The following is a 21,541-nucleotide window of genomic DNA, read 5'->3' on the forward strand; positions in this document are numbered from 1 at the left end:
AACTCAGTGTAAAAGGCTAGAGTGGTGCAAAACTATCCCATTGCACTGCATTCTAAGATGCTTTGTGCAATGTTAAAGAGTTACAAAAAGTAAAAGGCAAACATTTTCCCAGTAATGATGGTCTAAACGACTGATCAGTTTCACCTAACAAATGAGCAAAAGATAGGGGGAAGCAAAGAATCAAACCAAGTTAAAATATAAAGCAAAAAAGGTTAGGGGCCCATAGAAATTATGGAGGAAAAGTTGCCAAAAAAGAAAAGTTCCCAACACTCGCCCTCCCAATCTACCCAGACTAGGCAGAGGGGGATCTAATCCACCCCTGGATGGGCTTCCTGTTCCAGTCGGTTATACACTGGACAGCCCGTCAGCATTGCGATGTTGTAGTGTACTTGACATTTGTATAGCACCATTATTCTAGTCTCAATGCGCAGTAGTGGGAACACCCTCGGAGGACCGAACTCCAGAGTGTTGCAGGTCTTGGAGCACGATAAGAATGTGTGTGTGCATATGGTCAAAAAGGCTTAGCAGGGATAGCCAGGCTCCATTAGAGAAGCAACCCATGCGGTCAGGCATGTTGATGGGTGCCTTGCTGTGTACAAATGTGTGTGGATAGCCATTCCTGCGGCCATTGGAGTGGTGTATTATAAAATATCTTGCCATCCTGTTAGGGATATTCATCAGTTTTATATGCTTGATCCGTTCTCCTAGTGAGACCCCCAGCACTTTCTGCTGGGCTTCTGCACCTTCTTGTTCTCCTGAATGAGGGAAGCCATTTTCCCCTCATTCATTCTTATTTGCTTTAACAATGGGAACTTTTTATGTTTTACCATAATCGTATCTCAAAAGGCAGCTGTATTTAACTTTTGCAGCACACAAAACCCTATGCGCAGCATTGCTGGGGACCCTTTGGGTTCTCGTGTTCTATTCTTTCACAGAACTACTGTTCTTAAAGACAGAGGGATACGTTGTATCCTTCCTAAAACTAATTTATGAGAGATTAGCACACCCTGCCTTATGTTAAGGGGATACCTAGTATCCCCCTTCTCTGCGCTCCAGTAACTTTTTGGTTGCAGTGTGAAACCTGATCGTATGGAGAAGCCTGGTTTGTTATCATTACAGAATCATTACCCATTTAGGGATTGGTTATCCATCATTGCATCCTGCTTAGTTATCCATCATACATTCTGATTAGTAGTTACATGAAGTAGTGACATCATTAGACTATCCACATTATTCTGCCACTTTGTATGCATTTGCAATAGAATGAGGCCTGTTATATTTGAAGTGCCATGTAGACACACATTATATTTGTAGAGATATGTTGTTATGTATTATGCATGCATTGTAGAGACACGCATTGAGTGTGCACTAAGAATATGCATTGAAGCATTATAGATAGGCTTGCTTTGAGTGAGTGAATGTGCTAAACACTATAGAGAATGCATTTAGCTGGCTCCTAAGCCATCCTGAATTGAGACGCACAGAAGCCCTGCAGAGTGCGGAGAGATTGTTATAAGTTACAGTGTACAAGTATGCGTAAACAGTTGCTTGGCAGACAGATAATGCAACCTTTGTCCGAGAGGTAGAAGGCATTGAGGCCTTATCAGGCCCTGGGCCGTGCTTCGCAGACAGAGAAAAGGTGGGGGCAGCGGCAGGGAGAGAGGGAGAGCTTTGCAGGCAGAGACATGCAGAAGGATAGAGGGATTTGAATGGAGAAATATGAGGAGATGGTGCTTGGTAAGGCAGACAGAAGATAGATATGGTATAGATATGTAGAAAATGTCACATTGACCAGAACACGCAGTGATTGAAACGTACAAGTACATGCATCACAGATATTTAGGCACTGCTCAGATTTAGAAATGCTGACAAGAGGTATTTTAGTTTAGAGAGACTAGTGTAAACATAGAGATTTATGTACGCCATTGAACAGTATACTGAGAGGTGAGGCTCTGGGATTTGAGGTAGTTGCTGCTCTCTGCTGGTCTGCGCTCTGAGGCGAGAGGGAGTTGGTAGTTCGAGATTCTAGTTGGTGGAGATCGAGTTTTGAGATCGAGGGAGATGACACCGAGATGGAAGAGGAGATTTTTGACAGTGGCATAGGAGAGACGTTTGGATGAGACTGCTCAGAATGCTTCCCCAATGCTCCCTCGATCTCAAAGCTGATGAGATCAAGCTGGCAGGGATCTGGCAGAGAGAGGCCTGGCCCTGACTGGCTGGTTGCAGAGTTAGCGGGAGAGGAGAGAGAGCAAAACAAGAAAAGTGGAGTATTGCTGAATAAGACGTGTGCATGGGGAATTAGAACAGACTTACACAGAGCTTTGGCTGACATGATAGATGGGGTAATCAGACAGGGTTTGTCTTAGAGAGTGTGAAGTATGGTGTGGAATGGAGAGGAATGGTGTGGATTGGAGTTATTAGATTGCTTGCATTAGAAGCCTGTAAAGCTTATAGTTATTGCATTGCTGGTAGATTTGCACCAAAGGCATAAAAGGTGCAAATTCGAGATTTGCATTATAGTAGTGTTTGCATCATGCATTGCTATGTATGAATAAAAGTGTTTCTATTGTTGAATCGATTCATGTGTTTTCTTTGTGTCTTATGTTAATGTGTCCATTGGAGTAAAATAGGAGTAATCTAGGAGTAACAGTACACAAAGGCCCTGAGATACAAGAGCAAGGGGGGTGGAGGGGAGCATAGTGATCCACACCCCCCCTAGGAGTTTGTCTAAGATTGAAAACATGGTCGTCCACTAGGGGCTAGGCCAGAGGTAGATTTGTGGTACTCTCACAGCAGTAACAATCCCATAGTTATGGCTGGTGACAGGGACCGTGTTCTGCCAACCTTTGTGCAATTTTCCACTTCAGGCTGGGTTCACAGCACAGGTTATGCAGAAAAGGGTAACCTATGTTCTAACATGATGGCTCCTTTCTTTTTTCACCATTTCTTGTGTGGTTGTTCTTTGTTAGTCAGTTTTCCATTCTGGGAGGTGGTGGTCTGAATGAAAGTTTTGCCTTTGCCGGGAACCCTTTGTGTGCCCGCCAAGGCTCCAGTGGGTCTTTGAGGACAGGAAGGAGGTTCCTAGATCACCTCCTTTCTGGAGGACAGACACATGAGTATTATCAGACCAAGCTTGCGACGATACAAGGGTAGTAGACCCTGTCAGTTGTACTGCGACGCTAAGCAAGAAATCGCATAGTAAGTCAATCGGACAATATACTTTTCAGAATAGTTGGAACACATATTCCAGGAACAGCATAAACCTACAACTCTGATTCAGGATAACAGTTATTCTAGGGGAGTTGGACCTTAGGGTGTAATATTCAATTACAGTGGCTTTTCATTATAGAGACTAAGGGAAGCAATAACTAACCTACTTTAGGATAACAGTTATACTCTAGTAAAGCCTACATACAATTGCGGACACTCATTATCCTAACGAAAATAATAAAGTGAAACCAATAGCATTCCTTTTGGGAAGAGGCAAACCCAATTCACAGGTGAGTAAGTTAACCTTCTACCTACTTTCTGTTAGAATGGCAAGACAGTTTCTAAGAAAAGTAAGACTTTGTGAATCCTTATTTAAGAAGGCACACAGCTTATTCAATGTAAGTAAATCTTAAATATACTTTTAAGAAGGGCAGAACAAATCTAAGGTAAGTAATAACGTTTTGGAACTATTCACCTAGATTTTAAAGTTACCAACTGACTCATTCACAAGAAAGTAAACATTTCAACACTTGGTTTTCTTTTCAAGGTAGACATCTTAAAGCATCCAGCCATTCCAAAAACTAGTACACAAGTTTTCTCGGAGGCAGGGGAGGGACCCTAGTGGTATAGGAGCCAGCTGTAGGCAGTGTGAGATAGGGCTCAGTTGTGGGCAAAGTTCAGAGTTCCAGAGGAAGACTGTTCTAAATTAAAATATTTACTTGTTAGTTGAAGGTCCAGAGATTGCAGAGAAGACACCCTAGAATATTCCAGCAATGGGCCCGGGTGTACTGGATGAGAGACCTCGCAATTACAGAAAACACATCAAAACTACAAACAAATCACAAGAGACTTAGGGTAAGTAAATACCCAAGCTAGCACAGTAAGATTTTGCAGCAGGAGGACTTCAGGATCTGTAGCCAAAAACTCAGCACTGCACTCCTTGTCAGGAGGACAGAAGACAGGATCCTGGATGGGCTTTTTCAGCAGGGATCGATACAGTTCGCGGCTGGACGTGACTGTGGAGTTTGCCCCTTTTCAGGAGGACAGAAAACCGAATATCGGTGGTTGCATTTTCGTCATTTGCAAGGTCAAGCACTTTGTCGAGGGGACATTCCGGACTCGATTCACGTCTCTGAAGGTCCAGCAGGATGCCCACAATGTTTCAGCAAGATTCGGAAGACCGTGAACCGCACAATGGCTCGAGGTCCCAGGGTATTGCAGCCTGCAAGGTCTCAGCACGGCGTGGGAAGGTTCAAAATACAGGTCTTCTTCAGTCTATTGGGCCTCACCAGGCTCGGGGGTCGTCATTTTCGTAATCCCCAGGTCGATTGGAAGGAAGGGCTACAGCAGGCTTTCAGGTTGGTGGAAATTGTCTCAGCCGCGCTTCCTTCATCTTCTTTGGTTTTGGCTCTGGTGGTCGACTATCTCTTCAGCTTCCAGGATCAGACTTGTATGCAAGAACCCAGCCATCTTCAGCCTCCAGGATCAGACTTGTATGCAAGAACCCAGCCAAACAGCCAGCATTTTTTAATTATTTTTTTTATATTTGTTAATGGTTCGTAAAAAAGAACCTTTACAAAACAATAAAACAATCCACATAAAAATATGTTTGTACACTATATATATACACATATATATATATATATACACACACACATACACAATCATGTTTGCATTCATATAAATAAAAGCTGTCATAATAGATAAGAGAAAAAGAACAAAAGGAAAAAACCTTCAGATACATGGTTCCTGATTACAATGAATATTTTTCCAGTTCACTTTCAATGTGCTTTATCAACCAAACAAGCGCATAAATCAAAGGTCGATTTCCATTCATCATTCTAGCCCAGAGATCTTCTAAGCAGTCTTCGAAGTCAATGTTAGCAAATTCCATTAACAAATTGGTTCGCTCAGTTTTGAAATGAGGGCAGAACAACACTAAATGTTTCAGTGTTTCCACAGATTCATTGCATGGTAAAAAAACGACATTTCAGAAAAACCTTGTCACCCTTGGCCTTGTTCCAATATCTAGTCCTTTCCCTTGTATGATATTGGTTAAGTTTAAACTGCATAAAGAATTTTCTGGTGTGATTACGCGGAAAAGACTCCAAATAGCTATTTCGAGGAACTCTTTTTTTCCGTATATCTAGCATACTCAGTGTAGGAATTATACATTTTTACTTCAAGAGTGTTACACCAATCATACTCTAAAACCGGGCTATGCAAAAAAGAAATTATTAAACACAAGTTATTGAGTGTTATGTTCAAATCGCTCAAAATAGCTTGCACTTCTCGGTGAATTGAGTTAACAGAGGGGACGTTTTCCTTCAATAGAATCGTTTTCAGATCTTGATGTAAAGAGTTAGTTGGAGGAATACACATTTTGATGTAATTTGATAATTGTATCAATTTCCTTATAGAAGAAAGCAAAATAAGTCCCAACTCATGTCTTATGAGTCAAACAGCATTGCAACATTCAAACTAGGGTGGGGGGGGGGGGGGCTTGGGTTGTCAATCCTCTCAGGACAACCAGCCTCCCAGTTTGAACTGGATTTGCACACTCACGCTCAAAGACAAAGGACTGCAGAGTTTGACTCCTCTCTCGCTTCCTGGCTACACAGACACTCTGGAGCCTGGAAGGGGAGTCCACATGACTCCTGACGAAAATAAAGTTAAAACAAAGGAATTCCCTGCCCTGGAGGTCAGGGAAAGGAACAAGAAAGGACAAGGAACACTAAAATGGTGAAAAAACGAAGACAGGGGCCATTTTGATAAAATGAGCACCCATGGGTGCATTTATCAAGGCTGTGCCAACAGCCCACGGTAAAGGAGCACCCAATTAATAAAAAGGTTCACTCCCACCAGCCACTAAAAAGGTAGGTTTGTCCATGTAACATAAATGTTACATTTAAAATGAGAAAGGGGATACTCCGTATCTCCCCAGCACTCCACATAAGGTGGGGGGTTGCTGGTCTCAATTTTTTAAAATTATTTTAATACAGTTTATTACAAACTTTTTAAAACAATCAACGGCGAATGTCAATGTGTGGAGACAAGTAGCCAGGGCAAATCATACACGCGAGACCTAGGACTTTCTGTATGCCTTAAACTAGACAGAAGAACTTGTGCAAAGTCCTTGTTTCTAACACAGGAGAATGAGGTACACTTACAAATTCAAACAATGTCAGAGGTCCTCATAATAAGTACTAGGAAGTTAGAGTTCCACATGTAATAGATCGTAAAGGAGTGGTCCTTCGGCCGCCATTTCCCTGCATCTTTCTTTATATACGTTTTCTTTATGCAGTCTTTCATGCTCTAATCAGTTAGTCATTCGTTTTTGACTAAGAGCGAGTTCATTTCCTCCAAAAGGAATGTCGGGGCAAAGAACAGCTTTTCTTCCCCTTCCAACATTTACTTCCACCAGTCATCTCCACTCATTGCTGTATATGTTCTGAGCTCTTCCCCTAAATACTTCATTCTAATAGAACTTAGTTTTGGGCAAAAGATCACCACGTGTTTTAGCGTCTCTTCAACTTTCATGCAGAATCGGCAGATGGTATCTTCGCAATCTCCTCCCCCCCCCCCCCCTCATGTTTCGTACCTTCTTTGTTGCAAACAGGTTCAACCTAAACTTTAAGGTCTTTCTACGAATTTTACAGTGAAACTTCTTCATGTATCTGGGCAGCTCATTTAATGCTTTGGTCTCCATCGCATATGTCTGCATACATATATGTTGCGCTCTTTGCTCTCATCGATCCAATCAAGCTACCAGAGTGGTTTTTTTTCACAGCTTCCGGGTTGGTTACCAAAACGTTTTTAATCGGTGTTAAGTTGCATGAGGAACATTTCGCAGCTTTGCAGGCATTTTTCAAATACGCCGTCTGGATTGCTTGGTGCTGGCGTATTTAGAATTTTAAACTGCGGCAGGTTGTCAACTCCAGTTACTTTCCTGTACAATGCTAGGGTGTTCCACATAACTCGCGCATTACTTGAGGTCAATCTCATTTCATAGCGAATGTAAATTGTAAAAAAGTGATCCAAATATACCTTCTACCCTTGGGAACTGTAGTTCTCTCAAGGCTAGGCAGAGAAGGTTAAGAGGGGAGCCAATGGCCTCCGTGCTGAGCCCAATGTATTCAAGCTAAAGCAATGTCCCTGCCGGTCCAAGTAAAGTGAGTTTTTGACAACTGAAGTCGGAAGGTGCTGGCACCCTGTCGTGGCTTGATGAAAGCTTAATTCGTCTCTTGAAGCCCGAATGATAAGCCCGAAGTGACTGAGCCCTGTGTGCAGGGGAGCACTCCAAGATGGCGAGCGGATGCATGCGAGTCTGAGAGGGAGCGCGCCGCCTGCGACGGGAAGACCAGCGTTTTTCAGAGGCGGCCCAGATTGATCGCACTACACGACGAAGGGGGATGTTCCGGCGTCTCAGGTGAGTGCGCGACCATGGAGCAGTCCGCACAGGCGCGCGGATGTCCCAAGGGTGGATCTGATCTTTGCTATGCCATGCTGTACGAGTGCATAGCCCCTCCTCCCTCCACCCATTGTTCCTGCTGGAGTGCTCCTCATCCCGGTCTAGCTGTGCCTGCATCAGTGCTCCCCTGCAGGGTTCTCACGGACTCACACCCACATTTCTACGTGTGCCATGGAACCCGGATTAGCGGGCCAGAGGCAGCTGGGTGACATCCCTGTGACTTGTGGGAACGGGTTTCTCAGCTGGGCTTGCCCGTAGTGCAGCAGCCCCACTGGAATCCTAGCAGTCCTTGTGTGCAGAACAAGCTGACTAACCTGGGAAACCTCCTTGCATCCCCTACTAGCTAAAGTGAGCTGCACTTTCTGAAGGTGGGACTGTTTTGAGGCAATTCACCTATGTCTGGATTCTGGCAGTGCCCATCCATTCTTCACTCCCCCTTATATGAAGAAGGTCACAGGCTGCAGATCTCTGGCACTTCTAACCTGGGTCTCGAAGTGACGGATCACATTGATGAATTGCCCCCCCCACCTAGCCCTGGACAGAAATTAAGGCTCCCTAACTGCCTACCCCTTCTTAGGGCTACATCATAGCACAAGTGTCTTAGCGGACCCTTCAGCCTTCCAGTAACCCATAAGCCAGCTCTCGCCATGACGAAGTCCCTCCAAGAGGCTCCCCCAAATGTCTAAGTTCCTGACCCGTTTTAACTGCAGGCCAGACATCGTGGTTCTCCATGCCGGGAGCCCCGAGTTACAGGAGACGTAATCCTATTGGCGTAACAATCGTAAATAACTGTCAGCCCCTGAGAAGCCTCTACACATCTCCACCAAGCATGTCTAAATACCCGAAAACCCCCAAGAGTGGGGATCTCTCTACCATGTTGCTTCCAGCAGCGAAGGGGAGGAAACTGGACACACCCAAATAGCCACCCCACTCCTCGGCGAGTCTGGTGGGTAAATTAACCACTAAAGGAGGACATCCAGACAGTCCTGCTGGACATTAAATCTGAATTCCGCAGTTGCATGATGGAGCTCACCACTAAACTGGAACATACCCACCAAAGAGTGACCGAAATGGAACGGGGAATGGGGGGAGTTGGAGTACCAAACCCAGGAACAAGCAGCGTCACTTTTTTGAGGTGCAACAGATGCTCCGGGACCTTGCAAACAGAGGCGAGAGTCTGAAGTACAAACAAGAAGATTTAGAAAATGGGGCCCGAAGAAATAACCTGTGAATCAGAGGGGTACCCTCCTCGGTACCGGACTAGGACCTGACAGAGTATTAGGGAATCTGTTTCTGTCCCTCCAGCCACAGCTCAAAAATCCCCAGTTTTTGTTGGACTGCACCCATAGACTGCGCACCCGTAAGGGGCTGGTGTCTGAAGTTCCCCCATATGTTATCAACGAGTCCACTTTTACATGACAAAGGAGGCAATCATAGCGACGAGCTGTCCTTTGAGGGGTCTCCCCTGAAGATCTTCCAGGATCTTGCTTCGGCAACGATACAGAAACACAGAGTGCTCAGACTGCTGACATTGTTCCTGAGAGATCAGACAATTAAATACTGCCGACTATGCCAAATGCAATTAGGCACGAATTAGGCCCGAATTCTTTACCGGCTAGATACAATTGGCAACTACTCTCCAATTTTTCCAAAATGATGTTGCCCCCTAAAAATTTGTTGTACATTAGGTTAAATAATATGTTAGTTAGCAACAACCTGCCATCTATGGTTCAGTACAAAGAGCGCATGCTAGCTTTTGGAAAAAATCAATATGTCTGTTAAAGACCTAGATCAGTTTCAAACAAAGGTCAAGAAAATCTTTTTTTTAACTGGATTGGGCGGATGGTTGTTCGCAGATAGAGATATTCCTCATTTGCAGAATATTCCAAATTTTGCCATAAGCAATTTCTACGCCTTGCGTATATAATATTGTGTCCCTTTTCACAAGTACGTAGAACATATATGTTGTTTCGTTTAGATTTGCTACATACAAGGGTCAGAATGAAAGATTGGCATAAAGATAAATCAGATTGTTGCACGGAGATATGTAGATTCTGCAAATTAACTCAAGAAACGTTAAAACATCTTTTTACATTTTGTACATACTTTGAAAATGATCGCTGTACAGTAATGAACTCATTTCGGCAAGCAACTTCTATCATAGCCAGAAATTGGATTTGGTTAAAATGTATGTGGGGAGCCACTGATACTTCCATACTTAAGACAACAAGGTTGGTAAATGTAATTGCGAAGGAACTTGATAGAGTCTGCTAACAAGCACAAATATGATTTCCATGTGAGGTTGTGTAGCTTTGTTATTATTCCTGATGCAATTGGTTTGGAAAAAAAATCGACCAAAGGAGTTAGATATTCTGTTTGATGTTTTTATTATGTTTTATCTGTTTTCCATTGCTCTTTTATCTTGTATTTTGCTACTTTAAATATTTGTGAAGGTCTTTGTACTAAAAACAAAAAGATTTTAAATAAAAAAAATACTGCTGACTGTTCTCTACGGCAGTCCAATTCTCCTACAATGGAGCCTCCCGAACCATCTGAAGTCTGGAAGGTGCAGAAATGATCCTGAACCCCTCTTTGTCAGACAAAGGGAGTAATCCATCCACCAACTACACCAAATCCCCCCCCCCGCTCCCCCCTCTACAGGAGACCTTAAAGAAAGACAAGCGATGTGGTCAAAAGTTTAGAAAAGCTGCAAATCAAGTAAAATGTCCTTACTCTCCTGACTCGGGGGAGACAGATGAGGACAAGACCTCTAATAACTTCCTAAACCCAGCACCCCAGAACAATTGAGCACAACAGGAACCGGGAACCAGGGAACATGACTGCTACATTGGGCTTGGCGCGGTGCAAGCCCGACTCTGGGGAGGATGACATCGGAAGACCCTTAGACTGAGCTGTGGATAGTTTTGGGCAGCTCAAAAGTTTGGTTCGGACTAGTCTGAAGTTAAATGGATTTTCCTTGGTTCAAGGTTCGGTTGGAGCTCTTGGGCGAAAATGATCAGATCTCGAATGACAGCTTCTGCACACCTGAGCCCCATAACCCCACACCAACAGCGGCGGTGAGTCCAGAGACACCACACCGGAATGTGAACTTTATCTCACTGAATGTGAAGGGCCTTAATTCTCCGGTGAAATGGAACTCTTTGTACCTGGAAGGGGCTGCCAGGTTCCTCCAAGAAACTCATCTTCTCCCAGTAGACTATACTCGACTCCGGAACAGAGATTTGCCAAGGCAGTTCCTGGCCTCTAGAGGCAGCCAAAAAGGGGCAACTGTGATCTTAATGGCAAGGGACATTCACTTTGAGGAACTGGACACGCTCACAGATCCGGGCAGTCAATTTGTGGGAGTGAAGGGGATGGCTCTGCGGTCAACTGCACTCACTAGTTTCAATCTATGCCCTGAACGAGGGCCAGGAACGTTTCCTAGCAGAGCTGGAAGCAGCCCTCCTCCCCTTCTTGGAGGGCCAGGTGATCATAGGGGGCGACCTCAACGGTGGTCCTGACCCGGATAAGGACAAAACTCATGCTCCGTACCCCACGGGTTACAAAATAGCGATGGGCATTCTTCACCTGTTTAGATCTATAGTAGTCATTGACACATGGAGAGTGCTTCACCCAGAGGAAAGACTTCACCTTTTTCGCACAGGTCCATCGTTCCTTCTCACGTATAGATACGATCTTGGCCTCGCCCCAGCTCCTGTCCTTCACGTACAAAGCGTCTATCGTCCCAAAGGTTCTCACGGACCATGCTCCGGTGCTCCTACAAATCAGATCTTGGAACCCCAGCCCCTAGGTCCAGACCACAGTAGCGTCTATACGACCCCATTTTAAATGATATGGCTGTAAGAGACTATGTGGAAACTGCAATTAGGAATTACGTCGGAGAAAATTCTACAGAGTTCACCTCTCCAGCTACAACATGGGACGCCATGAAGGAGGTTGTCCAGGGGATTCTGATCGCACACACGGCATCATACCACAAACGGAAGCAGTCCAGATCCATCCTGGACAAGAAATCTTAGATATTGAAGGCAAATACAAGGTTAAAGGGTGGTCTACTAAGGTCCATGCAGCCCTCTGTGTGGCCCTTAACACGTTAGAGGCCCTATATGCAGAGGAAACAGCGCAAACTCTGCTTTCAGTCAAACAAGAATATTATGCCATAAGTAACAAGGCCAACCATCTTTTAGCACAGAAATTGGCAAAAACCTGAAAACATAACTTTCATAGGTATTCGAGACCAACATGGGGCAACACAATATGACGAACAGGACAAGCTGCGTTTAGCACAAGAGCACTTGCTTGAGACCATGGCCAGTACAGGTAGATCAGCGGAAGCCCAGCGACAAAATATTGCAGAAGCGGCCCTGCCCCACTTGGCCCAAGAGGACACGGAGGCCCTGGAAGCACCTATCCAGCAGGAAGAAGTGGAGTCTGTAATCAACTCCTTCAAAGCCCAGGCGGTTTATAATAAGTGTTTTAGTTTCTGTATTGCTCAAGGTATAGTTTGTTGACTTTAGAAAAATTGTCCCAAAAGCAGGTACTCTGGTTTTTCAGTTACCGGATTGCCCCGTATTGGCAAAGAGGCATCAACAGTGCTTGCAGGACCCCAGATACACCAAACGCTTCTTCCCAGCTGTTAAGACGTTGTGCTTCCGACTTCATGTCCCTCCTTCTCTTTGTTATGAGATGCTGCAAGTCTCCCTCCGATTCCTGGTCTCTTTCCAGTTCAGGATGAAAGGTGTCCAGCTCACTATGGACTTGCGAGATGCTTCGTAACTCGAGGGCTTTTCATTCTCGTCTTCAGGCTATTCCTCTTTCATATACTACGTGGCCGTAGAGCGCGTTAAGACAGTTTTTCTGAAGTCCAACTAAGGGCATAGTAAAACCATTCAACTGAGACAGTACAAGACTCCACTCTTAGTATAAGGCTGTACCAATCGAGTTCATGGTAGCATAGTCAGAGCAGCCAGGCTCATTTAAGAGGGAGAGAGGGCTGTAGAATCAGTAGACCTGAAATTGTAATACAAATGGTCCAAAGAAACACCATGTATGTAAACAAATGATTTATTTAAATACAAGTAGACCCAGATAAATCTACGGGTAAATAAGTACTATCACACATTATATGTAATCACAATTATCAAAACACAACACTATGCTAGAAGGTGCACAGGCCAAAGCATAAACCATATTTGGAACACAGTAGTTCTAGGGAAGTCAAACCTTTTCATACACATTCAGTATAGGCCATACCTATTCTTGGGGGGTAAAAACCAATGGTTACTTTCACAATTAGGTTCTACTGTCCTTGCATTACTGAACATATCAGTTGTACAGTAACTCAGTACAACTCACATAATCAGCCAACTGGACAATATACTTTTTGTGAATAGTGGCACACTTATTCCAGGTACAGTAAAATCCTATGACTACTTTTGTGATAACACAGTTATACTAGGTGAGCGAAACCTAAGGATGCAATATTAAATTACAGGCGCTTTTGAGATCAGAGAAACACAAATTAAGATAAGCAGTAACTTGTAACTTATTTTTGGCTGGCACACAGCTAACAAGTTAAGTAAAACCCATATGCTTTTTTAATCTCACAATGCAGTGCAGGTTAGATCTTTCCCAGCTATACAAGTAACTTATGTATGACTTATAAGGGACAGTTAGAGCTCAAAGACTCTTCATGTGTCCGTCTACAACAGCACACGGAAAGCAAAACCCAATGTTCCACCTTACTGAAGTTATGCTAGGTAGGTAAGACATAATGCAGACTTATTCTGGACAGGCTAGCAGCAAGTAAGGGGAAGCAAGACCCTTTTGGGGGACACTCATACAATTATTCTAACAGGAATAATCTGGTGAAACCAACACGAAGAAGCAGGAACCAAATCACAGGTGAGTGATATACCTTCACATCTACTTTCTAATTAGAATGGCAAAACGGTTTCTAAAGAAAGTGTTAACCATACTTTTGAGAACAGTGCAACACACATCCAAGATAAGTAAGAACTTTTGTAACTGTTCACTCTTGAGTTACAGTTACCAACCAACTCTTTACCAGTAAGTAACTTTTAAACACTTATTTTCTTTTCTAGGCAAAAGGCTGAATCCTTAAAAAGTCTTTCCCTTATTCTTGGAGCATGTGTGTTCTCAGTGGCAGAAGGGAGGTCACTAGAATCTAGTGACGAACACACAGTGTCAGAATAGGTTCTTAAGCAGCAAAAGTCAGTGTTCCTTAGGAAGACTGGGCAATCATGGGAGTACTTTACTTCTAGAGTTAGAAGAGTGTCGAAGGGCTTCGCAGAAGACACCCTAGCAGGATTCTAGCAGTGGAATTGTTTGCACTGGATGAGAGGCCTCCCCATCACAGAAAACTCCCCACAGCTACACAGAAATCCTAAGAGACTTAAGGTAAGTACATACTCAAGCCAACACAGTACATCAGCATTGAAGAAGATTTTGCAGCAGGACGACTTCGGGATCTGCAGCCAAAAACCCGGTCAGTGGATTCCTTGTCATGGGGACTGAAAACAGGACCTTGGAAGGGACTCTGCAGCAGGGATCAACAGAGAAGGCTCTAGGCAATGTTTTCCACACAGCTGAATGTGGTTCAGTGGATTTGGTGCCTTTTTCAGGAGCAAAGTAGACAGAAAATCGTGGTTCAATTCTCGTTGTTAGAAAGGTCCAGCACTCTGTTGAGGGAACTTTTCGGACAGGATGCCCACGAAGTTTCAGCGAGATTCGGAAGACTGTGCACTGCACAATGGCTTGAAGTCCCGGGGTCTTGAGGTATTGCAGCCCGCAAGGTGGCAGCAACGTGTGGGATGGCTCAAAATGCAGGTCTTCTTGAGTCTAGTGGGTCTCGCCAGGCTCTGGGTCATGGTCATCGTTTTTGCCGTCCCCAGGTCGATTAGAAGGAAGGGCTACAGCAGGCTCCAGTTACACAGCAGGCTCTCCCGTCGCTGGAAATGGTCTCAGACGCTTTTCCTTCAGCATACTCTTTGGTTCCAGTGGTCGACCTGTGTTCAGCTTGCAGGTTTGCAGCATTTAACAGGAACTGCAGCACAACTTCTGCATTCTCTAACTGTATTTTTCAACAAGGGGCAGTCTGGTTGTCCAATCAGGGCAGCCAGCCACCCATTGGGATTTGTCCCCATTCAGGCAAGGAGGAAGAAAAGGGCTGTGGAGTTTGACTCTTCCCTCGCTTCCTGCCTTCACATACAGACTGGAGCCTGGGTGGGGAGTCCAAGGGACTCCCGCCAAAGCTAAAAATCACACAAAGGAATTTCCCGCCCTGGATGTGAGGGGAAGGAACAAGAAAGGACAAGAAACAAAAATGGCGAAAAAGAAGACAGGGTGCATTTTGGTAAAATGAACACCCTTAGGTGCCTTTACGGCAGCTTTGAATACAGCCAGCGGTAAAGGTGCACCAAATTAATCAAAGGTAGCACTGCCACCAGCCATTAAAGGTAAACTTGTCTCTAACAGAATTGTTACAGTTTCAGTGTGAAAAGGGATACATTGTATCTCCCAAGCACTCCACATAAGGTGGGGTGTGCTGGTTTCACCAAATAAAATATAAAAAGGGATCCAAAGATCCTTTCTATCCTTGGGAACTGTAGTTCGCTCAAGGTTCGCCAGAGGAAGTTACAAGGGGAAGCACCTAGGGCAACTCTACAACAACAGGCACGTATTGGCAAAAAGTTGTCAAAGAGGATAACTTTAAAACGACACTATGGCGAGTCTAAAAACTGACACCAATAAAAAGAGTAAAGGTTTCTGTGAGTGTGGAAAAAGGTTCCCACTTAGGAGGTATTTAGGAAAAATAACCCACCAGTAAAGCAAAATGTTCTGGGGTTAACACAGGTCAGGAGGATTTATCATTTCTATGAAAATCTTACCTAACAGAGCTTCCCCGCGTAGTTTTGAATTTCTTTCTACCATGCCTTCTCTTCTCCTCTACAGGGCATAATCAGTTTCTGGTTTACAATAGCACATACTGGTATTTTCTTTATAGGATATGCAAGAGGTAAAACTGGTATATTCTTGAGGGAGTTCCTGATAGGAAAGGGAGTCCTTGTCCCCAAAGGGGGAGTCTCTCCCAGTGAGGTTCCACTTGACTCGACCCCTAGGGAGGGTGTTGCACATCGGGCTCATCTCCTTAGCGAGAAGGGACAAACTCCTGCGATTTAGCACAGACCCTATCCTGAAGCATCAGAAAGGGAGACAGTCATTGACAAAGGCATTCAGAAAAAAGGGCTGATTGCAGTGCATAGCTAGGAGCTTTAGTATGCATCCATGCCCCACCTTCAGTGACACCAGCAGCCATTCTAGACTGCACAGGCCCCTAGATAGCCTTTTCAATAAATACCATCTATAGTTGAATGTAGGATATATATTTCAAAAGGAGGACATTGGCAAAAAGCAAACAGTGCATGAAAATATTCATTTTAACTTGCAGAAACTTACATTTCGATATAAATAGTAGTTTTAAAGAGGAAAGAGGGTTCTGCAATGAATTCATCTATTCAATCAATTAGTCCTCCCCACACCACTTCCTACCAATAGATCTACATATGATCCATAATTGTTGCATTTACCTTCAAAGAATCCACCATAAATCGATTCACCTCCTTTTCCATTTCCTGACAAGAAAAATAACATTTTATGAAGTAATTGGTTATTTTATCAAAATGAAATGAGTGAATTAAACCTTTATTCAAAGAATAAAATCTTCATAATAGTGCAAACATGAAAAGAAAATTTTGAAAATGCCCTTTCAAGATACCAGCAGACAGACCACGCCGTTTGTACATTGCATAACACAAATATGTAAAAATGGCCACTTTAAATGAGCTTATACCACATTTCTTTTAAAATCGATTTTTTTAAAATATATTTCCCAATTGCTGCCTAAACACAGAAAAACAAAAAACAGGTGCACAAAAGCTTCACAAGACATTACATGAAAACTTATTAGTGGACTTGCCACTTTTGTCCCATCCTACCACAATCACATTGTGCTTGCATTTTAAACAACGCTCTTTGTTGATTGTTAAGATTTTCACAATCAACCATGGGGGTAGATTTTCGGTGGCTACCCTATTATAGTAAATAAGGAGAAGAGTGTCTCAGAAGCATGTGAAAGTAATCTAGGGCTTCAATGAGAGACTAAGCACACCAACAATTCACGTTAAACAGAAGATGTAAAAACATATTCAGTTATTTATTAGGCCTTGGAATACACCCAATGAAAACCTCAGGGAGCATTGCCATGCAATTACTACTTATACACATTTATACACTAACGATTTTGGAGTTCTACTAACAGAATACCCAGCACTTTACATTTAAAACAGTTTAACAATTGTAAGAAATATTTAAACCGTGCAGGGTAAAACAAGTGAAGAGAGAACATCAATTTTAGAACCACAAGTAAATTGTTAGAAAATAGTTAGCGTGTTTTAGTGTGACTACGATTGTGGGCAACACAGTTGGAAATCCCACAAACAGTCATTTAGTTTTGTTTAGAAAATAGTTAAAACATCTACAAGAAAATCTAGATTAAGGTCCTTAATTCTTAAGAAGGCCCTCCTTGCTATGAAATAGGGGCTAGTGTCCAAAATTCACTAGTACCATAAGATGATCTTTGTTCCAGAATTAGAAAACAAGGGAAGTAAATTTGTTATGACAGTTTTTCTAAAGTTCACCCAAAGGGACTTTATACAGCTATACCTTGGGTAATACAGCAGCTCCAACACATGACTGTACAACCTGATATTAAGGTAGCAATGGCAGAGCAGCCAAGCTGATCTTAGGAGGGAGGGAGGGTTGTAGAGAGGTACAAAGAACTTGCAGCATACATATGGCCCAAACACGGTTATTTTGTAAAAATAATTGTTTATTGTATGTATACATAGGTAAAGATAATTCTTTAGAAAGCTAGGTACGATTAGAAGTGAAACATAATAATAAAAAACCAACACAATACTTATGGGAAGTAAACCAAAGTATAAGTTAGAAGAGCAGTATGTAGTTTAAAAGGAGTTAAACCTAGTATCACCCTTTTGGAATGGCAGTAAGCTATTCAAGGTGAGTAAAACCACATTAGTAGACTTTTAGAATGACAGTAAGGTAAGCAGACCCTATTGGTAGAAAACGATGTTACTTATTCAGTTTCAAGAATAATACGGTTCTACCAACAATTTTACAAGTAAGTAACTTGCAACATATATAACTTCTTTCAGGAATGACACAGTTACACCCATATTACTTTTTAGAATAGTGGAACATAATTCAAAGCTTTTAGGACTGTTTCTCTAAACTCCTATCCAGACTTCATAAAAACTTTTTTCTGAGGCAGTACATAAGCTCCACTTCTAATACAAGGCAGTACCACCTGAGAATGTTTTGGTAGCATGGACAGAGCAGCCAGGCTAATTTTAGGAGAGAGGGCTGTAGCTTGGTACTCAGAAATTGTAGCATACATATGGTCCAAAAGAGACTGAAAAACACAATTATAAGAACCAACTCAACACTTATACTTTGGGTTGTATAAAATAACCATCGACACTACAATCAGTAGTCAAGGTGAGTCAAACCTAAAACGCATGTAGAATGACAGTCAGCTATCCTTGGACAGTACAAAAACAGGTTATATATACTTTTAGAATACAATCAGTAATTCAAGGGTAGTTGACACGTCATGTAGTGACGCTAGTTATGGTCTCAAGCTACTCTATAAGTATGACCACTAACTATTTTAGAATGCACTAAGCAATTCAGGGAAAACAAAACCCCAATTACAGTTTTTAAGAAAGGTGCAATGTATTTCAAGGTAAGTAATTGACCTACTGGTGCATAACTATCCGCTATCTAATAGCTAGTTATACCCAATATACTTTTAAGAAGTGTACACTACAGTTTCTAAGGTAAGTAAGAACTTTATGAAACTCTTTTAGAACAGCACTAATGCAATTCAGGGAAAGCACAACCCAGTGTTACAAGTTTAGAAGAGCAGCAGCTATTCAACGTAAGTAAGATCGATATAAGAGGGGCTACCAGCAACGCATAAGACAAGTATTAATTTACAGACTGTTTAAGATCTGTATAAAGCAGATCAGGGAAAGCAAAACCCAAGGGGACACCAAGAATGACAATCTGTTTTTCAAGGTAAGTAAGCCCTATGGGTAAGCTTTTACACTCATTCAATTAAGAATAATAAAACCGTGCCAATACTTATTAGTTTTTAGAAGGGAGGAAACACGATTCAAAGCAACTTCTATACTTTGCAGAGGGGCAGAATGCCACTCAAAGGTAAGCATAAACTTAATGACACTAAGTAACTTCTTTCAGCACGAGTTTCTCAGAGGAAGAAGAGGGATCCCAGTGGTCTAGGAGCCACCTGTAGGCAGGTCAGGATAGGTTTCAGTTGCAGGAAAGTCACAGTGCCAGAGGATATCTTGTTAAACAAGTAAGTTTTTGCTTCAGAGTTAGTTAAAATGTTTAACCTAACCAACCATGCCATACGCGCATTAGGAATGCCAGGCTTTGCTCACGCATCCATTACCCCTCAAACACACATTTTACACCACAGAACTGCATCACGTCTCACGGCTAAACACAATCCTTGCCCGACAGCGCTAGGTCCAAACTCACCACCATGCCTACTTAGTTGCCTATCCCCAAGCCGACAGAGTAAACCCTGTCCCACTCCAGTCCGGAAGCAAAGATTAGCAACCAGATGTCACCACTGGTCCTACCACCTGAACACAGACATTAGGGTCAATTTTGCCAACTTAACCCATACCCTAGATGCCCCATTATCGGTAGAGGACTCCCCAGCCAACATCCCCAATTCCCAAGCTAAACTCAAAGGGGGCGCTCATTAACGCCCGCTCTGTCCCAGCTCATGCGCTAGACACCGCTGACTTCATTGTGACTGAAAACCTTGATTTTTTGGTGAATCACAGAAACCTGGTTACATGCAGCGTCTGGCCCTGCCCTGACCTCACCATTCCCGATAGCTATTCTATCATCAGGTGCGATAGGGACACCAATTAAACTAAGGGGGGTGGATTAGCATTGAGCTCTCTTAACCTAAGAGTGGCTAACAATCATCAGCTGCCCTCAGCTGAACTACTCTCGATTAAACTCCCAATCTCACCTAATCATACCGCCTCAGTGCACCTCATCCATCGGCCACCTGGTCCCACTTCCACATTCGTAGAAGACATCTCTTCCATCCTAGCATCTAGCACCAAGCCTAAATCCCAAATTATCTTACTTGGAGACCTTCACCTAGGCTATCTGGACACGAACGACACTAAAGCTTGTGACCTTGCCAACGTTCTATCCGACTGTGGCCTAACCCAGCATGTCAATGTACCCACCCATATCAAGGGTCGCACATTGGACTGGGTTTCAGACATGAATTGCGCACTAAACCTAATTTCAGTGTCACCATGTGCATGGTCTGACCATCACAAAATAACATTCTCCATCAATTCTTGCCCATCCGCGCACAAACCTTGTACCGCGCCACCCACACTCACTCACTCGTAACAAGGAGGATATCACAACTGAGAAACTACTTCCACTCATCCTCCCACTATTAAATTCGGTCTCCACAACTTGTGCTGACCCTACCGTTTTAGCGGACACCTACAATCGAGCTATGTCAAAAGCATTGTACTCCATTGCCCCTCTTAAACAGCGCAAAGAAAAAACACGCAACCACCTTAATTCTTGGTTCACCCAACACCTACGAGAATTTCGGAAAGATAAACGTAAAGCCGAGTCCCTCTGGAGAAACTCACCTACGCCAGTAAATAAAATCAACCTTCTAGCCATCACCCTCTCGTACAAAGATGCCATACTAGCGGCAAAAAAGAAGTCTATAATAACAGGATCATACAAGCTCAATCCAATACTAAGGAACTCTTTAAAATTCTCAAGGAATTAGAGTCCCCAGTTGCCCCCCTTGACACATGCACCCCTGACACCGAATGGTGCGCCAACATTCAAAAAGCATTACTTAACAAAATCAATACACTCCAACCTAAAATCAACACTAAAAAAACATCTCCTTGACTCAGCAGGTAACTCCCAACCTTCCAACTTCTCATCCCACAATCACTCCTTCAAACCTTTCAGCTTCTCACCTCTTACCATTAGGGAAGTGGAAAATATCATCAAGAAGTTAAAACCATCCAATTGTCAAGGCGATGCCTGCCCAGCACCAATCGTAAAGGAAGCAGCGCCTGAGCTTGCCCCCTTTATCACCTCCTTCATCAACTCCTCCTTTAAATCTGGCATAGTACCAGATAACCTTAAGGATGCATGGGTAATCCCCTTAATCGATAAAACAAACTTAGACCCTACTAGCCCCACCAACTATAGGCCCATCACCACGGTACCGTACCTTCTCAAAATCCTGGACCGCGCTGCATATCTCCAAATTCAAGACTATCTCGACAAGAACAACTAATTAGGACTTCGGCAATCTGGTTTCCCGGCCGAGACACGGCACAGAGACAGCTCTAATAGATCTAAAAACGCAAATTGAGGATTTGAAAGACAAGGGCAAACAAGCGCCCTTACTCCTCCTAGATTTATCAGCCGTTTTTGATCTGGTGGACCACCAAATCCTCTGCCAGCATCTCAAAACAGCCGCCCACTTCTCCGATGCAGCCACCTCCTGGATCAGCTCATTCCTTGCCAACAGATCCAGGAGAGTCTTCTCATCTTTTGCCGCTGCTGACCCAGCACATGTCCCTTGCGGAGTCCCACAAGGCTCGTGCGTATCACCCACGCTCTATAACGTCTTTA

At 43.4% G+C, this 21,541-nt stretch overlaps 1 protein-coding gene across 1 annotated transcript in view; it reads right to left on the reverse strand.

Annotated features, from left to right (window-relative positions):
- Nucleotides 1–21,541, reverse strand: part of PPIG (peptidylprolyl isomerase G) — a 776,344-nt gene that overhangs the window by 578,052 nt on the left and 176,751 nt on the right. Inside the window, exon 6 of the mRNA XM_069616162.1 lies at nt 16,312–16,356. Within this exon, the coding sequence (XP_069472263.1) occupies nt 16,312–16,356 (45 nt within the window). The remainder of the gene's footprint in view (nt 1–16,311; nt 16,357–21,541) is intronic.

Source organism: Ambystoma mexicanum, chromosome 9, assembly GCF_040938575.1.
Source record: "Ambystoma mexicanum isolate Mex_15411 chromosome 9, UKY_AmexF1_1, whole genome shotgun sequence".
In the NCBI taxonomy this organism is placed as follows: domain Eukaryota; kingdom Metazoa; phylum Chordata; class Amphibia; order Caudata; family Ambystomatidae; genus Ambystoma; species Ambystoma mexicanum.